Below are 20,171 nucleotides of genomic sequence, written 5' to 3' on the forward strand. Positions count from 1 at the left end.
AAATAACAATTATGTTAAAATTATGTTTGTATATAGGTACAAACAAAAATTAAATGTGGAAAATTAAAATTAATATTGGTAAGGAGATACAGAATTTTTTTGTTTAATTTCTAGAATTATAATACCAATTGTGTGATGAATAATTTAAAGTGTTCATTGCCTATTATTTATCATCAAAATCTCCCACTATTTTCATTACATTAATGCTTACATAGTATATTTTGCTTGCTTAAAAATCCTACCTATTTCATTTCTGTCATGTTTTTTACTGTAGATAAATTAAATCATGTCAACTATATGCTTTCCTTCCTCACAGCTGAATAGTTCTCAGATATCACTTATTCTCCAAGCATGTGCACATGCTCAGATACAGAGATAAGAAATGAAAAACAATATCAGAATTATGCACACACATAATCCAAAATACACATTGCTAAACACAATAAAAATTCAATCTATTGAGTTCTACAAAAAGAGCAAAGCCAATGTACAGAAATCTATGAAATGAAAGCTCAAAGAGAAAATGACCATAATTAAAATGTTGTTCAATCAAATTCTAACATATTACTATAATTGCAATGAAAATTTTCCAAGTTTAAATTCTATTTTTATAGACTGTTTTTTTCAGTTTTTCTTGCAAATTGCTCTACTTCAGAGAAATATAGGTTTTCCATTTAAACAAACACGTTTATTCAACTATTCCTGTTGCCACTGAGTCACTGTTTAGAATTTAGTTTGCTGGATTATTTAATTCATCTAATTACTCAGAAATACACAGCTGGACAGAGAAGTTTATTCATAAGCTTTTACCAGAGCCATGAGATATTGCTATGAATGAGTACAGACTATATATGTTCCATGATGAAAAAGAAGTGAGAGATGGGCATGATGTTTATGATGCTCCCAATATTTTCAGAGTGTAGTCGACCAGTTTCAAATGATTGATTTAGAGTCTAGGGCATTTATATGTTTGGACAATAATTTACAAGAATGAAAATAGGTGTAACATTGAGCCTGATGTCATCACATTTTAAGCTCATCAGCAAAGTTCTGATGAAGAGAATCAGCGGTTGAATACATATTCTCTACATTTCTTGAGAAATGTTCTTTTCCAATGAGATTAGAAGGAAGATTTTTTTTCTTTTTTTTAATGGATTATTATTAAGCTCTAGAAATTCAGAATGTGTGAGAGTATATGCTATTACTTTTGCAAAACAGCAGAGGTGACAGTTTTATGATTCTGAAACTTATAATCTGGCTTGAACATGAGGAAACCTGGGTTCTAGTCCCAGCTCTGTCACTAGCACACTTTGTAGGCAAACACTAATTACTTGACATATCTATGTTTCTGTTCTTTCATTAATAAAGTGAAAAGACAATATTTTCTTCCTATTTCAAGGGGATATTATTAGGACAAATGAAACAGAACTTGTTAAAGTACTTGGCACTTGTCAAAAGAAAGATGATCCACAAATCCCCATTATAGTTATACAACACTATATATTCTACCAGACCAGAAACATTTTCATAAATAAGAACAATGTATAAAATTATAAAGAAGGAATCTGGAAAGAAACTTTTTGAATATGGAATATTAGAAATATCAATTTGTCACTAAATAACTCTAAGTTTCTTCTATGATGCAAGTTTACAGACAAAACGTCTGGCAATGGAGACTGAAATTGGATGCACATATTAGTCTTATTTGCAGTACATTGAATCAGTAGCAATGAACTTCAAAAAGAATTTCATCATCCATCTCCAACTTACTGGGACATCTTGAGAGTGTAATCTATAAGACTTGATTACAGTTTGGGGAAGGATAAGGGAGAAGGAGAAGTTAAGAATTACCTTGGAGACTAAATTGGTGGAAGCTTATGTCTTCAAAAAACAATAGATTGGTAGAAGTGTGAGTTGGTGTAATGGTGTAGGAGTGTGACATGTTAAGATATTGACCTTAGCTTTGAATGTGCTGGAGATGCAGGTGTCCAGCATTCTTTAAATTAGTTACATTCCAATCTTATTTTAGAGGGGCTTCACCTAGCCACATTAGCTAGAATTTGGACACCCTGGTTTTTTTTGATGGAGACCTTAAAAAAAAGAATACTTTATTCTTGGTGGGAGGGAGACGCAAGAGGGAGGGGATATGGGGATATATGTATACGTATAACTGATTCACTTTGTGATTCAGCAGAAACTAACACAACATTGTAAAGCAATTATACCCCAATAAAGATGTTAAAAAATAAACTTTATTCTTTACTATGCAGTTGATAAAAAGAATGAGATAGAACTATATATAACAGTACAAGATAATGCCCTAGATATATTCAGAAAAACAAAGTATACAACAGTGAATATAGTATGCTCCCTTTGGTGAAAAATAAAAGTGATATATGCTTATATATTCATAAACTCATTCTGGAAAGATACAGAACAGTGGGTAATGTGTTGCCTCACAGGAATGATCTGGAGGACTGAGGGTCTGAAGAAGGAGAGAGACTAATTTTATTCCTTGCTCTGAAATCTGATATGTATATAGTTACCCCAGCTTTTTTTTGAATAGCGTTTGCATAGTACATATTTATATTTCTCATCCTTTTACTTTTACCCTGTATGTATCTTCATATTTAAAGTGGTTTCTTGCAAATATGATATATTTGGGTCTTGCTTCCTTGTCTAATCTTTCAACCTGCATTTTAGGTATTTAAACATTGATATTTAATGTGATTATTGATATTACTGGATTTAAATCTACCATCTTGATATTTGTTTTCTGTCTCATTTTTCCCCCCTTTCCTCTATTTTTGCCTTCTCTTGGACTAATACAGTATTTTTATATGATTCCATCTTGACTCCTTTTTGGCTTTTTAGCTATAAATCTTTGCTTCATAATCTTTTAGTGTTTGCTTCAGGGTTTACATGTGACAGATACTGTGACCACTGTGTGTGTGTATGTATATGTATAAAATTCTAACCTCATAAGGTAAATGTGAATATCTCTATTTCACAGATGAAGGAAAAACATATTGCTGAAATTACAAATGAATGCCTCAGAACCAGAATTCAAACCCAGGTTTTCCTGACTCCAAAACATACATTGTAATATCAGGAAAATTTTATAATAACTTTCAACCTTGATATAATCAGAAGTCTATAAAAAAGACACAGGCTAAAAACTGAATTGTTATTACATTTTTAATTATTGAATATATACGTGAAGATTGCAAAGAGATATAGGGTCTAAACATAATGGATTGCCAGAATTTGGAAATAAATTCAAGAATATGGTACTGTTATCTCTCTCTCTTTGAAGCTAACTATAGTAAAACAGAACAATGAAGAAATTAGCTATCTGCAGAAGTAAACCTTACCTTTAAGGCAAAGTTTTAAAATATGTCACTGATAATATTAATGTGTAGTGCAAATTTCCTTTCATATATTTATAACTGACTAGTGCCTGATTGAAATCACTATAGTATTTGAAAATGCAACTGCCACTAAAGATGGTTTTGGAGGCTTTAGCCCCCTTATAATCTCTTGCCTCCATTTTTAACTGGATAGCCACTCCTAAAACATTTTTTATATAGAGATTCTAGAACTCCTATTGTTTGGGAAAAAGAATGAAAGGAAAAGGGAAAAGGATGCCCCACCAATGAATGTAGATATTCCGGTCTCCTTCAAATTTTAATTCTTATGGTACATATACATATAATATATATATATTGAGAAAGAGATTTAATGGAATGATACCATTTATCAGATAATAAAAACTGACTCTATCCTTTCCAATAACTGTTTTGTTAATTAAGATATTAATTGCATACAATAAATATTACCAATTTTAAGTGTACAGTTTGATGAATTCTGATAATTGCATATAATTGTGTAACCACATGTTCTATCAAGATGTATTAGAACAATTCCTTCACCCTAAAAAAGTCTCCTTAAGGCCTTTTGCCCTTGATGACCTCTCCTCATTCCTGACTCCAGGCAATGCTGATATTCTTTCTATTACGGGTAGCTTTGCCTTTTCTAGTATTTCGTAAAAATGGAGTTGCATGAAATATAGTCTTTTGTGTTTGACTTCTTTCACTTCAGCATGCTTTTAAAATTCATCCATGTTGCTGTGTGTGTTGCTGAGAAGTATTCTATGGTATGAATATACCATAATTTATTTATTCATTTGAAAATTGGGGTTGCTTTATGTTTTTAGCTATTATAAATAATGCTGCTATGAATATTCAACTACACATTTTTACATTGATATATGTGTTTATTTCTCTGAAGCAAATACAAGGAATAGAATTGCTGGATCATAAGGTAAAATGTGTTCAATTTTATAAGACACTGCCAAACTGTTTTATAAAGAGGCTGTACCATTTTTGCATTCCTACTAACAATGCACTAGAGTTTTAGTTGCTCCATAAACTTGTCAACACTTATTACTGTCAGTCTTTATTACATTAGCTATTTTAGTGGGTATGTATTAGTATCTCATTGTGGTTTTCATTTGTTAGGCAATGTTTCAATGAAAGAGCTATATTTCCAATTTGTGCTTTCCTATTGGCAAAAACACAACTGACTTACGTACATTCTGGTTTATTATTGAGTCATCCATGAAGCTGTGTAGCTTCTATCAGTTCCCTACAGTCTTATCTACACTGGATGAATGGTAAAGACTTTTTGAATCTATGGAGCTGAAAACAAGCTCCTATACTTTTCTGTAATTTCATCAGAGTATTGCCTAACCCGTGACACCTAGCCTGAAGCAGTCGGGTATTCTCCCTCTCTTCCTTCCTTCCTTCCACTCTCCCAATCAACCATTCTTCCAAATATCTCCTCTATTTACAAAGATAGGTGTTAATTTTGGAAAATTAAAATGATATAGAAAGGTATATATAAGAAAGAAAAAAAATCCATTCAGTTTTACCACCCAAAGACTACCACCATCAACATGTTAATGAATTTTTTCCAGATCTCTCTTTATGTAAAATAAAAAGACTTTGTTATTATAATGAACTATTTAATTTAATTCTGACAACAACTATGTGTAGTAGATCATACTTTAACCCCACCATACAGATAATAAAACTAAAGAAAAAAAGATTTCAGTACTTTGTTTCAAATTACAAAGCTTAGTAAGTGGCAGTACTGATATTCAAATTAAGGCAGTCTGAATCCAGACTGCAAGTACTTAACCATGCTTCTGCACTGTCTCTCATATATGTGCCTATGTATACGTGTGTGTATATTCTTTGTATGTTAATGCAATCATATTATATCTCATGGTTATATTTACATGGTACATTTATTTAACCAATCCCTAATTATCGATATTTGGTTGTTTTCTGTTTTTCAATATTATAAACAACATTGCAAAGAACATTCTCTGTACTATTGTTCAATTATCTCCTTAAGATAATTCCTACTGATGGGAATGCTTAGTCAGAGTTTATGCACATTAAAGATTTAATATGTAGTCCCAAATTGCCCTCCAGAAAAGTTGTACTTACTTCTCCAGCAACTGAGGATGAGATTTTCCCTTTCCCTGTATTCCTGCCAGCATTGGTCTCTATCCTCACCAGTTTTGGCTTTTTTATAATCTCCGCTAACCTGAAAGTTAAGAAATTATATCACACGTTATTTTATTTCATTTACTTGTTATTGGAGCTAAATTGTTAGTCTTTTAAAATATACAAGTAATGCATATATATTCATCAAAAATAGTCAAACAATACAGACTTATATGAAGTGAAAGTAGAAGTCCCACCTCCCATTTTTCTCATAGAAGTATCATTGTAACAGTTTAGTATATAACTTTGTAGAGCCTTTAATATTTACTAATATATTTACTAATATATTTATGCATATATATGCTTAATTTTCCTTTGATATAAATGAAAACATCTTATGCAACTTGCTTTTTATACTTGAAAATATGTCCTAAATAATTTTTCATTTTTCTTTAACTGTTACATATTATTTCACTGTGTGGAGGTACCATAATTTATTTAACTAGTTCTGTTGATGAAATTTAGGTTAATTACATATATATGTATGTGAATAAATATATAGTAAGTACCTACTATATACAAGGACTGTTCAATAAATGAATAATAAATAATATCAATTAATAAATATAATAAATAATATTATATATAAATATATAATAATTTAAACGTCCCTGTCCTGATGAGATTTCCATTTTGCCGCAGTGCACATTCTTATACATTTTTGCACATATACAAGGGCAAAATATTTCTGTAGCCATGTAAACATTTAAAATTTTGATAAATAAACATATAATAGGCCATCAATAAATACTAGTTGAGTAAAGGAATAAAGATTGTTCTCTAAAGTTAAATTAAAAAATTAATAATAAGCAGATATGTTTTATTTGCTGTGCATAGTGATTAAAACTTTTAAAATTAGTTTCCAACACTGAAAAAAGGAGTTAACTAAAATGGAGATTTCTATCATCTCTTGGAAAATTGGAAGATCTGGTAACAGTGGGTTCACATTTGCACAGGGCAGCTACAGCAAAGTGATGAGTGAGTAGTGGTTTGCCACAGTCTTCACCATTCCAAATTTTCTTATACCAACCTACTGCACTCATCTATGTTATCTGACTGGCTCCTATAGCTTCTGAATTTACCATTCTCCATTATGGAGTAAAGAAAAAAGATATCTAAAGGAGACAGAATGAGTCTCAGGCCTATAATGCTTACCCATGACCTCATGCAATATATTAATTCATGTGATAAAATTTGTGTCTTTCAAACAATAGCAGACATCAATGAAACTGAAAGCTGGTTCTTTGAGAAGATTAACAAAATTGATAAATCTTTAGCCAGACACATCAAGAAAAAAAGGGAGAGGACTCCAATAAAATTAGCAATGAAAAAGGAGAAGTTACAACTGACACCGCATAAATACAAAGGATCATAAGAGACTACTACAAGCAACTATATGCCAATAAAATGTACAACCTGGAAGAAATGGACAAATTCTTAGAAAGGTACAATCTTCTAAGACTGAATCAGGAAGAAATAGAAAATATGAACAGATCAATCACAAGTAATGAAATTGAAACTGTGATTAAAAATTTTCCAACAAAGAAAAGTCCAGGACCAGATGGTCTCACAGGCGAATTCTATCAAACATTTAGAGAAAACCTAACACCTATCCTTCTCAAACTCTTCCAAAAAATTGCAGAGGAAGGAATACTCCCGAGCTCATTCTATGAGGCCACCATCACCCTGATACCAAAACCAGACAAAGATATCACAGAAAAAGAAAATTACAGACCGATATCACTGATGAACACAGACGTTAAAATCCTCAACAAAATACTAGCAAACAGAATTCAACAACACATTAACAGGATCATACACCACAATCAAGTGAGATTTATCTCAGGGATGCAAGGATTTTTCCATATCTGCAAATCAATCAATGTGATACACCATATTAACAAACTGAAGAATAAAAACCATCTGATATTCTCAATAAATGCAGAAAAAGCTTTTGACAAAACTCAACACCCATTTATATAAAAACTCTCCGGAAAGTGGACATAGAGGAAACCTACCTCAACATAATAAAGGCCATATATGGGAAACCCACAGCCAACATCATTCTCAATGGTGAAAAACTGAAAGCATATCCTCTAAGAACAGGAACGAGACAAGGATGTCCACTCTCGCCACTATTATTCAACATAGTTTTGGAAGCTCTAGCCACGGTGATCAGAGAAGAAAAATAAATAAAAGGAATCCAAATTGGAGAAGAAGAAGTAAAACTGTCACTGTTTGAAGATGACATGATACTATACATAGAAAATCCTAAACATGCCACCAGAAAACTACTAGAGTTCATCAATGAATTTGGTAAAGTTGCAGGATACAAAATTAATCACAGAAATCTCTTGCATTCCTATACACTAACAATGAAAGATCAGAAAGAGAAATTAAGGAAACAATCCCATTTACCATTGCAACAAAAAGAATAAAAGACCTAGGAATAAACCTACCTAAAGAAGCAAAAGACCTGTACTCAGAAAACTATAAGATACTGATGAAAGAAATCAAAGATGACACAAACAGATGGAGAGATATACCATGTTCTTGGATTGGAAGAATAAATATCGTGAAAATGACTATACTACCCAAAGCAATCTACCGATTCAATGCAATCCTTATCAAATTACAATGGCATTTTTCACAGAATCAGAACAAAAAATTTTACAATTTGTATGGAAACACAAAAGACCCTGAATAGCCAAAGCAATCTTGAGAAAGAAAAACGGAGATGGGGGAACCAGGTTCCCTGACTTCAGACTATGCTACAAAGCTACAGTAATCAGAACAGTATGCTACTGGCACAAAAACAGAAATATAGATCAATGGAACAGGATAGAAAGCCCAGAGAAAAACCCATGCATCTATGGTCACCTAATCTATGACAAAGGAGGCAAGAATATACAATGGAGAATAGACAGTCTCTTCAATAAGTGGTACTGGGAAAACTGGACAGCTACATGTGAAAGAATGAAATTAGAACACTCCCTAACACCATACACAAAAGTAAACTCAAAATGGATTAGAGACCTAAATGTAAGACCAGACACTATAAAACTCTTAGAGGAAAACATAGGAAGAACACTCTTTTACATAAATCACAGCAAGATCTTTTCTGACCCACATCCTAGAGTAATGAAATAAAAACAAAAATAAACAAATGGGACCTAATTAAACTTAAAAACTTTTGCACAGCAGAGGAAACCATAAACAAGATGAAAAGACAACCCTCAGAATGGGAGAAAATATTTGCAAATGAAGCAACTGACAAGGGATTAGTCTCCAAAATAAATATACAAACAGCTCATGCAGCTCAATATCAAAAAAACAAACAACCCAATCAAAAAACGGGCAGAAGACCTAAATAGACATTTCTCCAAAGAAGACATACAGATGGCCAACGAACACATGAAAAGATGCTCAACATCACTAATTATTCGAGAAAGGCAAATCAAAACTACAATGAGGTATCACTTCACACTGGTCAGAATGGCCATCATCAAAAAAATCTACAAACAATAAATGCTGGAGAGGGTGTGGAGAAAAGGGAACCCTCTTACACTGTTGGCGGAAATGTAAATTGATACAGTCACTATGGAGAACAGTATGGAGGGTCCTTAAAAAACTAAAAACAGAACTATCATATGATCCAGCAATCCCACTCTTGGACATATACCCAGACAAAACCATAATACAAAAAGATACATGCACCCCAATGTTCACTGCAGCACTATTTACAATGGCCAGGACATGGAAGCAACCTAAATGCCCATCAACAGAGGAATGGATAAAGAAGATGTAGTACATATATGCAATGGAATATTACTCAGCCATAAAAAGGAACAAAATTGTGCCATTTGCAGAGACGTGGATGGACCTAGAGACTGTCATACAGAGTGAAGTAAGTCAGAAAGAGAAAAACAAATATCGTATATTAATGCATATATATGGAATCTAGAAAAATGGTATAGATGAACTTATTTGCAAAGCAGAAATAGAGACACAGACATAGAGAACAAATGTATGAATACCAAGGGGGGAAGGGAGGAGGTGGGATGGATTGGGAGATTGGGATTGACATATATACATTATGTATAAAATAGATAACTAATGAGAACTGACTGTATAGCACAGGGAACTCTACTCAATGCTCTGTGATAACCGAAATGGGAAGGAAATCCAGAAAAGAGGGGATATATGTATGCATAAAGCTGATTCACTTTGCTGTACGGCAGAAACTAACACAACATTGTAAAGCAACTATACTCCAATTAAAAAAAAAATTGTGTCTTTCAGAAAAAGTATTGGTCAGCTTGGAAGCATAGAAAAAGGAAATTCAGGAAGTGAATGATGGTAATATCCTTCCAAACATATTTTGGAAATAGGATATATTTGCCAAAATAACAAGCTGGCCTTTTCAGTTGCAGATATAGTACAGTGGTTAAGAGCATAGACTTTAGAGCTAGGCTGCCTGGGTTTGAATCTTGATTTTGCCACTTATTAGCTCTAGGATTCAAGGCAGTGCTACAGACTGAATGTGTTACTCCAAAATTCGTATGTTAAAGCTCTAATCCCCAATATGACGGTGTTTGGAGGTGGGGCCTTTTGGAGGTAATTAAGTCATGACATTGGACCCTCGTGAATGGGATTGGTGCTCTTATAAGAAAAGGCTCTCCCCACCACGTGAAGGTACATCCATCCACAGACCAGGAAGAGAGCTCTCATCAGAACCAGACCATGCTGATATTCTGATCTCAGACTTTCCAGCCTCCAGAACTGTAAAAAAGTCTGTTATTTAAGCCACCTACACTATGGTACTTGTTAAAGCAGTCCAAACTGACTAAAACAGGCAGCTTATTTAACTTCTTTGTGCTCAGTTTTCTCATCTGCAAATGGGAATAACAATGTATCCTACTTCATATATTTGCTGCGATAGTTACATCACTATACCTAAAACACTTAGGAGAGTGCCTGGCCCATATAAGTTGTCATTATTAATATAAATGCATCAGACACTCATGTAACGATGCCCTTAAATCTTCCAAATAATCACTTAATTCCTTTTTTCCTAAATCCTCACCAGGAAATCTTCCAATGATTCCGTGTATGGCATGACTTCACAGAGATGCACTGGCTTGAGTTGTATTGATAAATCCTCTCAAGATCTCTGAGGAGTATCTACCTATAGGGCTTTTGATTTGATTATGTGAATCTCTATCAATCAGTACATCATTGAGATGTGCTGCCAAGGAAGCAGAATTCAGTGACAGCTTGCAACTTTTTATTACCAGCAACAGTATTTGGCTATGAAGAGTCTCCCCTAAGTAAACTGGCAAGGAACTGAGATTTTTTGAGGCTGATTTTCCATTCACCTATTTTGTTGGCTTTATAAACTAATACATAGTCATTTATAACAGTTTGAGATTGTAGGAAGTGAGCTCACAATGCCTTTGAAAGGCAAATCTTGGGCAAGTCATTTCAATATATTATAAAAAGAATTACTTTAGACTATGCTGATATAAAATCTGTTATCTTGTTGACATTGATTGGGCTGCAGCTACCTTTACACTATCCATGTAGAATGCTATGCATATAGGGGTCCTGCTAAGCCAACTTTTCTTGAAGTTTGGGCAAATTACTTATCAACAAATGGATTGACTACTTAAAAATGAGTTCTCCTTATTAACTTGTGAGTCTTTTTAAAAATACTTTGTGAAGTTTCAATATTAGTATGTTACTATGTTCAGGATTAGTATATTTGTTTCAAAGTAAATTAAAGCATTTCCTTAAAAATACTGGTGTTGAAATTCCTCATTTTGGCTTTCCATGACACTGGATAATCTGGCATCATTTTATCCATCCAACTTATTTTCCCTTCTCTCTTATATACTCTTACAACTTATCAGGCAGGTTTGCCCACTACTGCTGAACACACCATACTCATTCCTGTAGGGGAGGAAAAATTCTCTTCTACCCTCTTAGGTTCTCTGGCTAAGAATTAAACTCGCCTATGGAGATTAACTGGCAAAAAAAACATACAAGTTTTACTAAAATTTCTTACATGGACATGGGAGCCTTCACAACAGAATGAAGATCCTCCCCACCAGCCCCCAAAAGATGGCAGAACCTACATGCTTTTATAGTAGGTTGAACAAAGAGAGGTAATTGTAGAAAAGTAACTAAACTATACGGAGAGGCGAAAGGAAGATAAGAATCCATATTTTTAACAAGTTCTGTTTGCACAGATTTCTTTTGGCCTTGATTCCCCATTTCCCATCTCTGGAAGAGAATATCTTTTTTTCTCCCAAGTACAGAGAAGGCACCTTTTACATTGGGCTTTTATCTCCTGCTTTCAGAAATAAAAAGGAGTTCAGAATGCCCTTATTGCACCTGCTATTTCTCAAGTGCCCTTAACTTAAAATAATCAATATGCAAAAGTGGCATTTTTGGGGTGACATGCTCTGAATTCCTTTATCTGTCTTTGTTTGTAAGGTCCACCTATTCCTCCTCTTCATTTCTGCCCATCATTCAAGCCCTGTTTTTTTTCTAGAATTTATCCTGTGGATTCAACTCATGGGACTCTTGTCATATGCATTACATAACTTGTTACTTTCAAAACATGCCTTCTTGTATTGTGAATATTTGTTTCATGCATTTGTCTTATCTCCCCAACTAGACTGCAAGCTCCTTAAATATTTGACTCATTTCGTAAATATCCACAATTACAAAACTTTAAAACTGCATTTTAGATGCTGAAATTGGTATGCAGACTATCACTGCTCTAGTCACCCATACTAAGAATAGCAGAGTTAATGAGAACATTATAGTATAATAAAATTGAATGCTTACTGGGTACAAGTCCCTTACATATATTTATTTATTTAATTCATAATGGTGACATCATCCTTCATGGTTTTCTTCCTCTCGCATCCAATGTTTAGTCCATGTGACTCTATTGGCTCTACCTTCAAAATAGATCTGGTACATTCCCACTTCTCACCGAAGTCACCAGTACCATCCTGATTCCAGGCCCCATCATTTCTCTCCTGGATTATTGTAAAAGCCTCCTAATAGGTGTATTTGCAACACAGCCCAGTGTCATTCTTTCAAAGTTTTAAGTCATATGTCTGTTCAAAATCCCGCAACGGTCACTCACTTCAAAGGAAAAGATGAAGTCCTTAGCGGCCTACAAGAACCTATGTCACTGTCAAAGCCCACTGGGGTTCCATGGAAAAATAAGATGGAATCTAGGTGTTAAGGTCTAACTTCTTCTTTTGTGCTTAGTCTAGTTTCACTTGCCTATAGGGGGTCGTGTGCAGAGGCCTTGCACCTAACACGTGGAATCAGAGTTCCCAGCACAAAACTTCTGCGCCCGACACCCCAAATTGCCTGGGCCGTGGGCAAAAGCCCTAGCGCACAACATCTCAATTCAAGATGGAGACAACATACCCTGTGCAGAAATGTTGCACCCAGCACTTAAGTCTAAAGTGCCCCCAGGAACACAGCTGTGCCCCACCCTATTGACAAGAACCTCATAAAGCTGCCCTGCCCATGGCCTGTTGGGGAGAGCTTGTTGGGGAGAGCTTGTCTTCTAGAGCGAGAGCTCACACCTCTCCATTCTTTGACCAAAGAACAAAGCTTTGCTTTGCTTCTGAACGAACCAGGCAGGAGGACCCTTGTTGGAGCCCAACTTGAAAGGGTTGGTAATAATAAGACAGGCTGGGACATGGTACACTCTGCTGTAGTACTTTAACATGGACAAACGGCTCCTTGAGCAACAAAATACAAGGAAACTATAAGGGACTAAAAATAACTGCATGCATGCTCAGTTGGGGCAAATTATACAAAACAAAATACAAAAGACCAAAAAAAGAGCTGGGAGCAAAAACAGGGTGTCAGGAGCAAAAGCAGGGTGCTGTGCATGCCCCCTGCACGCAACACCACCAAAGGGGTGGGCAAACCACCTAAGCCACCACTCCCGGCCAACCCCTGGACACCCCCCTACCCTCATCCCATATAAGGAACCAGCTGCCCCCCCCCACCCCTGGGGAGCGAGCAAGGGAAACTATTACTTGTTTTTGCTCCTCCCTGCTTGCCTGAATTTCTTGTCTGGCCTCTTGTCACCTTCTATTGATTGGGCAAGGTCAAGAACCATGGTTGGTATCAGTAACACCTATATGATCTCCCTCACTCCATCACTGGAACCTCATCTCCCACTACTCTGAGGCTTCAGCCACACTGGCCAGCCTTGTTTTTCCACAAACACATAATGCATCTAGGGTCTCGGCTCTGGTTTTTTTCTTCTGCCTAGAGCAGCGGTCCCCAACCTTTTTGGCACCAGGGACTGGTTTTTGTGGGAGACAATTTTTCCACGGATTGAGCGTGGGGGGATGGCTCAGGCGGTAATGCGAGCAACAGGGGAACAGCAGATGAAGCTTTGCTCTGCTGGCTGGCTCTCCCACCCACCGCTCACCTCCCGCTGTACAGCCCAGTTCCCAACAGGCCGCGGACCAGTTGGGTCTGTTCCCAACAGGCCGACAACCTCCTTCCTGATTCCTCTCAAGCTCCATTCTTTTTCATAGCACTTAACATGTTTCAACATGCTATGTAACCTTTTGGCAGTATACTGTCTGCTTTCCCCACCCCCACGTAAACTCCCGAAGGGAGGTGATTGGTGTTTTTTTTTTGTTTGTTTTTGCCGCTCTACCCTTGCAAAGCACACCTGGCAATCTCCCACGGGAGGTGATTGTTTCATTCACGGATGTATCCCAAGAGCCTAAAACAGCGCCAGGTAAATAAAAGGCACTCAATAAATACTTGGTGAATAAATTTAGAAACTAGATTTTCTTTCTGCAAGGACACTGCTCTTTGGTCATGAGCCTTAATCAGCTTCTGAGCTTATTACACAAAGGGCCCAAACCACAGGGAGCCTAGCGGTCCTGGGAGTGGCCCCAGAGGTAAGTTGGAAGCACTGAGGAGACAAAAGCTAAAAAACTAAAGGGTGCAGCTCTTTCTGGGTAAGGGGTGGGTGGGTGGCTGAGGAAGTAAAGACCAACTTGCTTTCCCTTTGCATGTCCATAAGTGTTTCAATGGGCGGCATAAAGGACTTTGAACATTCTCCTACCCAAACAAATCCAGGGCTCCGAGCCCGAGCGCGACGACGCGGGACTTGCCCTTCCCCAGGCAGCTTCAGTGCCCTCACTTAGGTGGTTAGGCCGCGCCTAAACAGCGTTCTTTTCCGGGCCAGGACGTCCCTGCCTCAGGGGACTAGGCGCCAACGTGGCGCGTACTCCGCGCCCAGGTGCCCCGTGGGCGGCCGCAGGGGTCGCAGCACCGGTCGCCTGACAGGCGGCGGAAGGAACACCCGGGCGAGGACCTGCGCGCGTCACGGCGGCGGCGGCGCCCCGCCCCCGCCACACGCATGCGCACTGCGCCCAGCATGAGGGTCGCGGCTCTGATCAGGTAACCGCCCCGGTGCCGCCTTCCTCCTCCCTGCTAGTCTCCAGTCCCTTTCTGCTGAGCGGCGGGAGCTGCCGCCACCGCCGAACTGACGGTGTCCCTGCAGAAGCCGCGTGTCGGGGGCTCGGCGGGTCCTCCCGGTAGCAGGAAGAGGCGGAGCTTTCGGGCTACCGCCCGGTCCGGCTGGTCCCCGGTCCCGGGCTGGCGCTCCTCCTTTCTGTCCGTCGCCGCCTCCTGGGTCTTCTGGGCCCCAAACTTGGGTTCAGATTGGTTTCTCTTTAAAACTACTGCTGATGTCTGGCTCTCACCGCCCGAGAGCTGGTTAAATTACTCCGACCCGACTCGGGGTCGGATTCTCAAAAACTGTAATGGGCTGTGAAGTTTGAGGGGCACTGCTTGACGCCACTTAGTCTCTCCCACCCTTTTCTCTCTTTCTTCATCCTCTTTTATAGTTCCCTTCAGTCCTTCTGCCGGTCCTCGGGCCCTGCCTGGTTCCCTAGGTTGTTACCAGCTCCGCCCCCTCCCACAAAAGACCACCTCTCCCTCGCCTGCCGTCCCAATAGTGACTGGACTGTTTATGGCATAGATGTGTTTTACTTTGGTGCTCAAGTGATAGAGATGGAATTATCCTGTTTTATCTGAGATCCAGTTGCCATTGCTTTGGACACTCATGATTGCTTTTAGAAAAGTGACCTTACGGTAACATACTCCATATTCCAAAAGGAGTTTGAAATCTATAGTAACCCATCATGTTTAGGTGTCTAAATTAAGTCCTATGACGACCAAAGATTGGTCAGCTTAAATGTCTCCATACTCAATCTGTAAACTGAAGCAAAAGGGAAAAAAACAGCAAAAGGGAAAAAAACAACAAAATGCAAAAGGGAATTTAGACTACTTGAACGTTTGTTTGATGAGTTTTGGATCTGTATAGAGTGAGATGAATAGAGGGCAACCATGCAAAGCCCATTGAAGATTTCATGAAAGTTTTTGTTCAGTGACCTACGAAATTAATACTGGCTGACAATAGTGTGACCTATTAAGGACTCGATATACCATCTTTTACTTCAATGCCATTGTTAGGATACTGGACTATAATGCCAAAATAATTTTCTTTTCCAATGAATTTCTTCTGTAAACAATGTGATTAAGCTTCCAACATTATGGACTTCATTTGATCTAGATAAGTAAGAACAAAAAGCAGTCCAGGAAATGAGTAATTCATATCCACATGCAGTTTACCAAAAGTTTGACCGTTAAAGTGAGACACTTAACTAAAGTCTCAGAAATGTTGAAGGGAAGGAGAGAAGAAGATTGGTATAATCCATTACACTAAATATTCTGTAATGTGCATATGTTACTTTTATAATAAAAAAGCAAATTACTTTTTAAAAACGGCAATGTTGGAAAATTGTTGCTAAAATGTAAGATCTGTATAAATGTTGGAAGACATAAGTAGGAGTACAGAACATAATATGTACATACAAATATGAATGCATACGTAATACATATATACATTTGTATGCATATACACTTGAATGTATTTGGATTTAAACTTAATACAGTGAATCTGCTTGCAATAAATATATTTAGTGTGTGCATTAAGAGATGGGATATGTGTGTGTGTTCTAGGGAATAAGTGAAACCAAAATTCTTACATTATCTTTAGACCATGAAGAGCATATTTTCCTAATACACAAACGATTGCATCATTGAATTTTACAGTTGAATGACACCTTGAGGATTAGTTAGACCATTCTCTAATTTTATAATGAAGCATGTGAACCCAAGCACATTGAGTAACTTAGTTTGGTATTCCAGAACTGGGAACTGAAATTCTGATCTTGTGAAGGATGTCTGCCCTAACATGCTGATGTACTTTGTGATGGTCTAAGAAGTGAGTAAGGTACTCAGCATTTTCCAAACGTAATTTGACCTTGAAAACCTTTTGTTCTTAGAGTATTTGTTGGACACTAGTGTTCCACAGAACACAATTTGGGAAATACTATCTTAAAATCATATTTGAAATCTTAGCATATTTTAAAATAAAAGGACAAGTTCTGATTGTATACCCTTTAATCTTTAATATTCTAAATATTGTAAAGAATTAGATCGTCTTGTCCTGGGGAAATAAAACAGTGAGGTTCAATAGGAGAAGTTGTGAAAGAGGTACTTGGGGGAAACATCAGAAGCTGAGGAGAGAGAGCATGATGTGTAACTTCACTTTGCCCCTTGCAGTCTCCCTCCCCTTGAGAAGTTCTGGAATGACAGTTGTTACTGATCAGAATATGGTAGAGGCTGACAAATGCTGGGAACTAAAATAAAAGGCAAAATGGCTAACTTCTAGGGTAATCAGTCTCCGTTTCTTTGTTTATAAATAGGTCTAAACATTATCTGGGGGTACATTTGCAGATTTTAGCAGAGATTAAAATGAAGGGAAACAGGAATAAAACAAAGGAAGAGAGACAAAGATAAAACAAAGGAAGAAACATGCAACAGAGCACTAAACTGAAATAGTATAGAGGTTGCCATTCAACCTTGTTATAGACTATTGGTCTTGAATAAGTGATTTGCCAGGTAGGTAGATTTGGTACCAGAATTTAGACTTTCCTGTCAATCTGTTTATTAGATTTATGACTCAGGCCTTATCCTGCCATCATATGTAGTGATGGCTGAAAGATGAAGTACTGATAGTACTGATGTTTAACTTTAGCAGTGTAATTCAGCATTTTGCTTTCAACCTCTACAGAATTTGAACCCACCAAGTACATCAAACTTTGTCATTTGATTGGATCTCAGATCTTTAATTTGATCCTTTAATTGGTGATGGTGACCGTTAGAGTTCTCAAAGTGGAACAGAACAGATGTTTTTTCCTACTTTTTCATAGAAAATTTCATCTGAGAAGTATATATAATAGTTTAACTGAAATGTAAAATTAAATCATATTTTATTTGCAAAACACTTTATATATTAAGCAAAGCCACTATCGCAAACCAAAGAGTTGCCATTTTTTGTTTAGCATAGTCTTTGTTATAATGGCATATAATTTCATAAGCCCTTGTGAGTAGCAGCCTTAGATAATCAGATTCGTTTGATCAGTTGCGTATGCTATGGAAATTACATGTATTTTTTGCATTCTAATGTAAAATAGTCCCTCAAATATTCTGAAAAGCTGAAAAAATGTGTTCTATTTCGATATCTAATGAGTCTATGTCGAATAATGGTCAGTAACCTGATATTTGTCTCATCTATTTCTTTCTTTATTTTTTAGTGGTGGGAAGGACAGCTGTTATAATATGATGCAGTGCATTGATGCTGGGCATCAGATTGTTGCTTTAGCAAATCTAAGACCACCTGAAAACCAAGGTAAGTGTATAACTATCAGAAAGTTCTCTAAATGACTGAAACCCCAACCTCATAATCGCAGTCTATTGTATGCAGTATGCAAACAATAAAAGGAACTCATATATCTTTAGCACTGATTACCTGCTATGTTCTATGCTAAGTGTTTTCAATTACATATCCTTTACTCCTCGTAAGAACTCCTAGAAAGTTTTATTAGACAAAGATACTGAAGCTTAGAGTTTTATAAATTTGTCCAAGGTGAAATAGCTAGAATAAACTTGCAGAGCTGAGACTTGAATCCTCTTACTTCAGAGTACACTGCTGTTCTACTACAACACTTTTCCAAGTGTTGTTGGCAATGCACAGTTAAATAAGATACAGCTTCTTGGAGCTTGGGAAGTAAGACATATATTAATAAATGATAATTTATGTATTTTGTTATTAAAAGCATCCAGTTTAGCCACCTTAGATGTAAGCTAAATGTGTGAGACTTGAGAGAGCCATAGAGCAATGTATTTCTACTTTTTATTTGTCTGTGGTAATAAGGACATCTACAAATAATCCATAGACCTTATTTTAGCTACTTTTTTCAGTTTTTCTCCCATGAAATTTCCCCATTTAGAACTGTTTTTTCTCTGTGCCCATGTCAGTGTCCAGATTTCCTCTTTTAATAAGGACACCAATCATACTGGATAAAGGCCTTACCCTAATGACCTCATCTTAACTAATTACGTCTGCAATGACCTTTAGGACTTTAGCACAAGAATTTGGGAGCGACACAATTCAAACAGCAACAATATCTTTTTTTTAATTGAGATATAATTGATGTGTAACACTGTATTCGTTTTAGGTGTATAACATAATGATTTGGTGTATATATATATATATTGTGAAATGATTACCACAATAAGTTTACTTAACATCCATCACCACACATAATTATAATTTTTTTTCCCAATCAGACTTTTAAAAAAAGAAAAATATTCACTGATTTGCTTTTTATACTCTTTTATTATACCCATACAACCATAGATATTAACTGCTAAAATGTAATAGGGCAAGATTAACACTTGTCTAACTCTATTACTACTTTTCTAGTAAGATCTTTTTATCATCCCCTTTACTTAACTTCTTTCAAGATTCCATGCTTTTGCTCTACTATTATTTTAGGATGAATTATTAGTGAAAACCCTAATCATAGTTCCTGGCATGAAGTAGGCACCCAGTAAATTTAGTTGAATCTGCATCTAGCACTAAATATTTCCTTCCTTCCTTCCTTCCTTCCTTCCTTCCTTCCTTCCTTCCTCAGTGCTGCCAGTATATTGAATTTTTGTTTTTATATCATTTTACAGTTGTTTTCTATTTATTTTGTCTTTTTCTTTTTTTTCTTTATGCCCAAATAGGTTGTTTGTAAGCTTCTTGAGAGGAGAGGTCATATCATTTGTGTTCCTTTAATTGTTCCTCAGCACTTGGGACAACTCTGTGCCTCTGATAAGCATTCACTCAAGGTTTATTGATGGACAGATGAATAATGAACTAACTAGAATTAGCCCTGCAAGAGCGAGCAGTTATTTCAGTCAGATATTTGAATTTTCTTTCCTTCTCTGATTAAGACCCAAGTAATGCTGGAAGTGAAGTGGGGAAGATAGAGATTAGAAATATTTTATAGGAAGAAATAGAACAGGTCCTGTGGAGGTCCTGTAGAGGATCAGGGGTAAACATACACTTTAGGATTTTGTACTGGGCTTCTGATGATTAATAATAATAGCTTTTTCGAAGTTATATGT

The 20,171-nt window shown here is 36.5% G+C and overlaps 1 protein-coding gene across 3 annotated transcripts in view; it reads left to right on the forward strand.

Moving 5' to 3' along the window:
• The first annotated feature begins 14,943 nt into the window (after positions 1-14,943).
• The window catches only part of DPH6 (diphthamine biosynthesis 6), a 167,313-nt gene continuing 162,085 nt past the window's right edge, over positions 14,944-20,171 (forward strand). For all 3 annotated transcript variants that reach the window (XM_036843777.1, XM_036843776.1, XM_036843778.1), the window contains exons 1-2: positions 14,944-15,044; positions 18,311-18,405. In XM_036843777.1, coding sequence (XP_036699672.1) covers positions 15,004-15,044; positions 18,311-18,405 — 136 coding nt within the window. In that variant the 5' untranslated portion in view covers positions 14,944-15,003. The remainder of the gene's footprint in view (positions 15,045-18,310; positions 18,406-20,171) is intronic.

This window comes from Balaenoptera musculus, chromosome 2, assembly GCF_009873245.2.
Source record: "Balaenoptera musculus isolate JJ_BM4_2016_0621 chromosome 2, mBalMus1.pri.v3, whole genome shotgun sequence".
In the NCBI taxonomy this organism is placed as follows: domain Eukaryota; kingdom Metazoa; phylum Chordata; class Mammalia; order Artiodactyla; family Balaenopteridae; genus Balaenoptera; species Balaenoptera musculus.